The sequence below is a fragment of the Myotis nattereri genome (assembly GCF_964212035.1).
Source record: "Myotis nattereri genome assembly, chromosome: 1".
Lineage (NCBI taxonomy): Eukaryota > Metazoa > Chordata > Mammalia > Chiroptera > Vespertilionidae > Myotis > Myotis nattereri.
The window spans coordinates 102665101-102673819 of record NC_138075.1 but is presented as its reverse complement, the minus strand read 5'-3'; the positions used below and the strand labels follow the sequence as shown (position 1 = coordinate 102673819).

Below are 8719 nucleotides of genomic sequence, written 5' to 3'. Positions count from 1 at the left end.
ATACAACTCTTTTGGTTGCTGTAGTTTTCTAACACAACACAGCTCAAGTCTTCAGCTTGTGTCCCCTAGCTCACCCCGCCCAGGCACCAAACCGGCTCCTGGAACAAGCTGGCCACCGAGTTACCACTCCGAGAAGGCGGGTATCTGTGATTCCAGATCGCCGTGGCCGCTGGACTCGCCTGGTTTCTCCATTCTGTCAATCTACCAGTTTTTGATTGGTGCCTCTGCCTCCGAGCCTTGGGCTGAGTAGATCAGAGGCACCTCAAATATGCTTGTGCCACTCGCCTGGCACAGCTGAGGACTGGTGCTGGTGGGGCTGCGCCCCGCTGTAGAGGTTTCAGGATAGGCACCAGGGTTCCCTCTGCAGCACTTCCTCCCCGGGGGACTGCGCTGGGCGCGGCTGGCGCCCCCTCCTCACCTTCCGCCCGCCCTCCCGGGAGGCCGGGGGCGGGTCTGCACAAGGCCCCTTCGCTCAGCTCCGCCCAGGCATTGGACTCCCAGCCTCGTGCTGCCATCCACGGTCTGGGGGCTGAGAAGGAGGAACCCGGTGGAGAACCGGAGGAGGTGGCTGGCAGCCAGGCCTAGGGGGTAAGGAAAGCTTGACCCTGGGGGAAGAGGGGGAGAAGAAGAGAGAGAGAGAGAGAGAGAGAGAGAGAGAGAGAGAGAGAGAGAGAGAGAGAGAGGCGGGTGCACCTCTGTGTGCGAAGGGCCGCCTGCACCCCTGGGGGCACGCGTCACCCAGCCCAGCCGGGACTCCCGAGCGCCGAGTCCCAGCCAAGGCCCGGGAGTCTGGGGCTCCCTTTCTCCTGTCCCGCCCCTAGTCCTTCCTCCAAAACCTTTGGCCAGAGTCTGCTTGCCAACATTCCTAAATCTCCTTTGCCAGCTCGTTGCACCAGGTTAGGAATAAGGCTCTGCTTTCGGGTGCGTACATGAACGCCAGTTCCAGTAAGGTTGGTGACCTCTACACCTTCCCCACGAGCTCCTTCGGAGGGGTCCACGGGCATTTACCCCACTCAAGGACCTAATCAGTGGCCAAAACCAGTTTATTCCCTGAAATATCCTTGCCATTCATATCCTCAGAGGCCTTCTGCTGCGGTTCTGGGAAAGCCTCGGTGATGGAACTAAGAGGCGGCCAGGGGAAGGGAGAGTGGGCGGAAGCTAGAGGGTCACGCGGGGTAACCAAGGCCTGAGTCCTGGAAAGGGCACCGTTAGGACCCTGACAAGAGCAAACCCTTTCCCCGCTGCCACTGCTCCCCCTCCCGTGAGATGCACACAAACCAGGGCCACTGAACCCCTTATTTCCAAACCTCGAAGGCCTGAGCTCTGAAACGTGAGGCTGGGCGGCGGCGGGCGACAGCTCCCCATTTCCCCCAGCTAGCACCACCGCCCGGCCTCCGGCATTCCCGCCGACCCAGAAGAGAGGACACCAAATCTCTGGGCAGCCAGGTGCGACGGGCACCAGTGCGCACCAGAAGCGGGCAGGGAGGCGGTGGTCTGGCTCGGCTTGATGTGGCAGCGACACTGCCGACCCCCGCCCGGCGCTAGGGTGACTCCAGCTTCGCTCTACGCCCGGTCCCTGCAGTCCTGGCCCGGGGCGTCTAGCGGCGCCCTTCAGCTCCCTGCCACAGGTCTCGGGGCGGCACCACCGGGAGTGGCAGGGGCTGGCTCCCCGCTCCTCGCCCCGCGGACGCGGGTGGAGGATTCTGAGTTGTGAGAGGCAGCCACCGCCTCCCTGGCGCTCCGAGCTCCAGGCGGCCAGATCCTGTAGAATCTACGGTGTAGATCCTTGGAGAGCTGCCGGCTGTATCCCGGGGGACGCGAGCAAGTACGCCGAGATCAGCAGGCCCGACCCCATCGCTGGCTCACCTTGATGCCCCCCTACCCAAACACACAGGCCCTGAGTGCAGACCTAGCGCCTCCCCCGCTTGGAGATCCCTGCAGGGCCTCCGGGAGAGACTGAGCAAAGGACGAGGAAAGCACTCCCAAGGAAACTTGTTCCTCCTGTCTCTCTGCAGACACAGACTGGCCAGCCAGTGCGGGGAGAGGGGCGGGAGGGAGTGGGGGAAGGGCTCCGGGGAGGACGGGAGGAAGTGGAGGGGAGGGGAGGGGTAAGGGAGGAGGCTGCAGTTGGTGAAACTCCTCTGCCTCGGCTCTTCTCATTGCTTGCTCCTCTCCTTCACGCAGACACCCGGACCTCCCCTGGGCGCCAGCTCCAGGGCTCCAACGGGTCCAGAGACAAGCCGGGTTTATTTTTCCTTTCTGGAAATTGGCTTTGGTGTGTGCTTCCCTCCCACGCACCTCCCTCCCCCGCTCCTCCCCCCTTTGAGACATGGCCCGGGCAGTGGCTCCTGGAAGAGGAACAAGTGTGGGAAAAGAGAGAGGAAACCGAAGCTAAATGACAGGATGCAGGAGACTTGAGACACAAGAAGAGAAGCGTAGCTCTCGGAAGAAGTCACTGCCTCACTGCTTTTCTTTCTCCAAGAGGGACTGAGGATTTTACAGCTCTGGGCGGATTTGAGAGCTTTGGATTGTTTAGATTCCCCCTTTTGCTCTGTTTTCCCCGCCCGTCCTTGTTCTCTCGAACCTGCTTGGGGATCCGTCGTAGGGAGAATGGAAAGGAGGCTGCTGCTCATCGGCGCCGCGCTCACCCTCGCCCTCGCCCAGGCCGGCGCTTTTCGCAACGGTAAGTGACAGGCGGAGGCGCTGGAGACAGCGCCCGCTCGGGGCTCAGGGCTGCCCGGTCCGGCCGGGCTCGGTTTCCCGCCCAGCTACGATTCCTGCGGCGCTGTTGGGATGAACCCGGAGTAGTCACTTCATGGGCGAAGGAAACTTTTATCCAGGCGGAGAAATAAAGAAATCAGATCGGTTGGTTAAGGGCAGTAATATTTTAAGCCTTCTGTCTCCCTCCCGAAGTTTGTGGTCTGGCTATGGGGGTTTTCCTATCTCTGCTACAAGGTAGCTCTCCCTACCTTCCCAGATCAACACACCAATTACCTTAATAATGTTTCCTCCCAAAGGCAATTAGATGAGACACCCTTTCAAAAATCTATGGCTGTTGAAAGTGAATGAAGGCTTTACCAGTACTCCCTGTTCTCTTCTGCTCCCTAACTGTTTCCTCTGGTGGGTGCCTCTAAGAGATAGCGGTTGGTTGATTGATGGAACTCCTCCCGCCTTTGTAAATCGTCCCTAATCCGTCTGGAGCATGAATAAAAGTTACAGTGTCAATACAGGAATCTGATGTATTCAGTGTAGGCACCAGGATATCTGAAAATCCCTAACCTAGCTGCAGCTTCCACTGAGCTTTACAACGACTCACTGTTAAGTAAATGGAACACTGTGCTGCGGTTTAAACAGTATCCTATAACCTAAATAATGTGTTTTAATTTATGATCTGATTGTAGGCATGTTTCATTTACCCTGTGAAGTTAAGGATATGAAATTATCTTTACAGTGAGTCTTCAGCAATTATTATTAACTAATTATCAAATATTTACTCCTTGAGTGGTGAAGGCTGGGGGGGTGGGCAATGTGGGAAAAAGGGACATATGTAATAGTTTCAACAATAAAGATTTATAAACATATATATATTTACTCTGGTGTAGATTTCAATCAAAGTAATTAGAAGAAAAGCCCATCCACTACTTACTGTAGTATATTGTTTTAACAAGAGACCATAAGTGGAGGGTGTTCAGACCAGGAGGGATTTAAATCCTATCTTTATGATGGAAGTTAATCTCTCTAATATGCTTTTTGGAGGTTTTGTGATTGAAGCTATAAATTTCGTCCCCACAGCTCCTAAGTAGTGTTCTAAAAGATAGGCTTGAAAACAAAACATGCGCGCACACACACACCCACACACATAACTGCAAATGCAGAGTTCAATTTAGTACTGAACCTGAGGTCTTGGCATATTTTTATAATTTGGTAGGGGATGAAATAACACTCTCCTCCAATTGAAGGAGCTCAGGTGGTTAGACTTTAGAAATTACAGAAACTCACCCTCCCCAACTCCTGAGATTAAATCAGTAGCGATGTTCACGGGATGGACTTGAAACCTAATGCAAATAGCTTTCAGACTTGAGGTTGTGACCCCTCTCTATCTCTCTCTCTCCAAGGTGTCCCCCCAAATGTATACACACTTTAACAGCTGATTGTTCAATTTTGAAAATGAAATGTATTTTAATAAGCACTGCCTTTATAATTATTCAAACTCTGTGCATACATTTTTTGGATACCCTATATATGTTATAAATGTGTGTGTATATATATATACATATATATATATATTTTTTTTCCTTAGCAGAAATCTGGGGGGTACTAGGAACCTGAGCTTGAGTTGGTAAGCTTGATAAGTTAAAGCCATGTTGCTATGCTTGCAGTGACCACAACTTCAGTAGTTCAGTAGACCTCTTAAAGCCATGTCCACCTCCTGTGAGTCCCAGTGTCTGCTAAATTAATTCATTAACCTTATTTAGGACTAATGGTCCAGAGTCATTAGAAATTGCTCTTTCTTAATCAACTGCTAGAGAGATTGAACAGAGCCAGGGAGTCTAGCAGTCCACATTATCTTATTACACTGTCACTTTCTCAGAAGTCACAGATTAAAGAGCTCTGGTGTGGTACTGAGGCCACCTAAATGTCTCTGCAGTGACTCTGTCGAGTAACTACAAGCAGTACTGTTTTATTTCACTCCTCTAACAGATAACAGACTGTGCCATGATATCCATACAGAGCTGGAGGAGGCTTAATGAGATGGGGTCACTTTCCAAGTTTTTTTGCACATTTAAAATAAAGTAAGCCTGGGTAGAATCACACAACAATGTCCAATATGATCATTAGCTGAGATTCTGAACTCCAGTTGCAACATCATTTCTTCTGGGCAAATCTTAAGCTTTTAAAAGCCAAGGCAGAGGTAATCAGTGTGCCATTTCTAGTCTAAGAAACATAGAAACATCTAGCAATTGAGGAAAACAATATAATTCATATTGTCTTCTTTTTAATTTATGGGAAATGATTTCTGTAATGCATGTAGCTTTATGCATTTTTGATGTGCACTTTATCTTTCATTTCCATTTGACCTGGTTTTCATGTAATAAAATTCTGTAGATTTGTAAATTCATGCTGAGAGCAAAGAATGCTATTCTCTTTCCACAGGGAATCTATTAGATGCAATATTAAAATCTATATATACCATTATTGAAAATTTGTGATTGATAGGCTTATATGTTTCACTGCTTTCATACTTGTTCCTCTTTCATAGTTTATTCACTGAATTTTTATTGCTCAAAATTAAGCATCAATAAATGCGGCTGCATTTCAGGCTGAGTATGAAATCCATCATAAAAAGTGACAATGAGAATCTATGCTGAACAAGAAATCAGCCTGGAGACTGGTTTACTTAATTAATGAATCACTTCAGCATTTGGGTTTTTTTGCAATGAAGGCTCAAAAAGAGTTAGCTCACCTTTCCCAGAATGTGAGAATGGGGTTTACCATATGTATTATTAGACAGATCTTAGTGTGGTGGATTTTTTCAACATGTAGATAATTGGAATTATTTTTCTTCTGCCCCATTATTTTGATCTGGTCTCCTAGCCCCAGCAACTTTACTTGGAGAAATAGAGTAGAATTACTTCTGCTTCACCAAATAGATTTTGTTCTGTGTTAATCTGAATGGAGCAGAGATAACACATAATCACTTAGATTTATGGGCAGATAAAACAACAGAAAAGGTTTGTCTTGGAAGCCAATCCCCACTGACCAATGACAGACCAAGCTTATCATCAAAAGCTACAGATGGGTTCCAATAGCATTATGTAGTCGCCTTTCACTTAGAACTTGCTACTTAATTCGATTACACTTCTTTGGGGATAATTAAGTCTAGCAGAAGCTCCCTGGAACCCTGTTAACATCTATTGAGGGGACTCCATGTTTTTAATGCTAGAAGACCTTTGTCTTGGGACAGAAGTTTGTGGGGGGGTGGGGATCCAGTCATTTTAGATCTCAGTTCACTTTCCTCCTGATCCAACCTTCCCTGGGATCAAAGAGTATCTTTGGTGGGGCTTTACTATCTGTATGTGCGCCACCTGAAGGGCCTGCAGGGGTCAGAATTCTCCATACGAAGTTATGGGGTGTTCAATAGCTGGTAATTTACATACAAAGCTAGAGTACCTAACTGGTTGTGAGGGAAAGATCTACTAAAATGTTATTTTCATTACAGATAAATGTGGCAATACTATAAAAATTGAAAACCCCGGGTACCTTACATCTCCTGGTTATCCTCATTCTTATCACCCAAGTGAAAAATGTGAGTGGTTGATTCAGGCTCCAGAACCATACCAGAGAATTATGATCAACTTCAACCCTCACTTTGATTTGGAGGACCGAGACTGCAAGTAAGTAAGAGCATTATTTGAACGGGGCACCACAGCACCATCTAGTGGTTGCGATGCCTAACGGGGCATCCTGAGTGTACAATCTGGGATATAAATGGATAGGGGGCATTCCAGTCTAGGCCAGATTACATGTCAGTGGGTATGGAAATTAAATTATGTTAAGTGATTTCTGAGTTTCCCAAACTAGGAAGGTTATATTTAAATGTGCAATCGCTCATATTATTTTTCCTGTTAACACTTTTGGTTTTGAAATGTATATACATGTGTCTTCCCTCCATCCCCACCTGGAAAGAACTAGAAACCCAAACTTTCATTTGAGTTTTTATAAAATATTGGGAGTTACTAACATTTGTGGCATTGAAAGACAGTAAGATTGGATATTTTTGTAACAAATCTGTGGCACATTTTGTAATTTAAGAACTCTATCTTATTGGCATGACAAAAGAAAATTGTCATTGAAAATAAAAGGAATATAGGGTAAGTTGGATAAGGGGATTTTTATGGTGGATAAATGATTGCAAGCCCTTTATTGAAGATGAATAAAATAATTATTAATGCACAATGAGTAAAATGAGACTCAAATATGAATCAGTATTTCATTCATCTGCTTTAGTTTTGCTATCTCCTTCTAATTATTAAGTTATGAAGCATTGTTAAGTTATTATGCCAGATTTCATTATTATGAAAACAGTCACACTATAGAGTCTAAATTACATTTCCCCACTTTATGTGAACAAACTGGTGTTCAGTTTTCCACAGTATGGAAGGGATGTGTTGACATTGCAGGCAGCAGTCTACAAAGATCCAGATTTACTCTTCTCTCTGGACAGCCAACAGACCCCCATCTATGTTTGGTCCACATCATCCCACTCTGCCCTACTGCTCATGGTGTATTCTCCAGAGATTTGAAGCTGAATATTAATTTTTAATGAAGTTTAGACATATAAATAGTTTGAACAAAGGAAAACAATCTAGTTAAATCTGAATTCTAAAGTGTCTCTCAGGGATATGTTTCCCAAGTTTTAAAATGGGTCAGTTTTATATCATTGTATATAATGTATATAGATTACTACTTTCACTGGATATCAACATTATTATGTAGGCACAGTCATTAGTAAAAGTATTCTATCCTAAAACACATAACTCTTTTAGGAAAGAACAGAATAATATGAAAATATTCCCATCTGTAGTAAGTCCTGAATAGCATGTTGAGTTGGTGGGGTAAACTAATTTTTCATGGACAGGGTATTGACTTCATCTGGTTAACTAGAATGTTAACTCAATATTCTAGTGCATACAGAATTAGTAATTCATATACTGTTGATCAATTTCCAAGTAATCAGCATACACTATAGTACAATAGAATTATGCTGATTCTAATTTAATCTTTGTCCTGTGATTCAGAGGTGCTTCAGGATATTAAATTGACTTTTTAAATCTTGTGTGAAAGTTGTCATTAATAGAATGTTACAGTGACTGCTAAGAAACAGAGTTTATTGTATTTTGGGGGGAGCCAATATTCTGTATGGTGGTTTTTACATTGTCAATCACGTAGATAGCCTAGAGACTTGTTTCTATTTTATTTTTGTTTTTTGACAATACTTAAACTGCTATAGGACATGTTTTTAAGAAACGCTGATAAAACATATTCAAGAAATGAAATTATTCCCCCAAATAAGGTGCTATTAAATTTCAATAAACTCACATTTACTAATTCCTGATCTGAAAATCATGACCATGTGTATGTGTAATATAATAGTTAAAGAATTCATAATACTCAGTGGTTATTAGCAGTGGTGTGCTGGTAAATGTTTGACAATTTCTGTAGTATAAATACTCCCTCCATGGCCAATTTTAAACTACCCTTGTGATGTCACTCTGCACAGAGTTGCAAAGAGATGTATACAGTTGGTTCTTGTGAGCTGGTGCAAGCCAACTCCAGGACACAACTGGAGTGGAAATGTAAGAAAGGGAAGCCAGTTGAGTGTGTTAATATACATAAAGTGTTTACAGCAGTGTTTGGCACACAGTAAGCCTTAAATATTTGCCATACCATGGTGTGAGGTAGGATATGGTGGGATTTTAGTTAGTTTTCTTTTTTTAAGATGAGAAGAAAACGGGTAATTGTATTTTCTAGGGAGAGACAATTTTAGTGATGTTAGCAAGGTAGTTCAATAAACTGATGTGGCCAAGAATATTGTTTCTGTAATTATGATGGTGATATTTTTTAATGCTAGAGTAAGGTGATTTCTTAATTATAGTAACTGAGAGTTTGTTCTCTGTGAAGGTGCCATTTCCTAGGCAGTCTTGAAAGTCTATTTTTA

At 44.9% G+C, this 8719-nt stretch overlaps 1 protein-coding gene across 3 annotated transcripts in view; it reads left to right on the top strand.

The window, feature by feature from the left end:
- The first annotated feature begins 2159 nt into the window (after positions 1 to 2159).
- NRP1 (neuropilin 1) overlaps positions 2160 to 8719 on the top strand; it is a 173750-nt gene continuing 167190 nt past the window's right edge. For all 3 annotated transcript variants that reach the window (XM_081109670.1, XM_081109669.1, XM_081109668.1), the window contains exons 1-2: positions 2160 to 2683; positions 6221 to 6395. In XM_081109670.1, the coding sequence (XP_080965796.1) occupies positions 2611 to 2683; positions 6221 to 6395 (248 nt within the window). In that variant the 5' untranslated portion in view covers positions 2160 to 2610. The remainder of the gene's footprint in view (positions 2684 to 6220; positions 6396 to 8719) is intronic.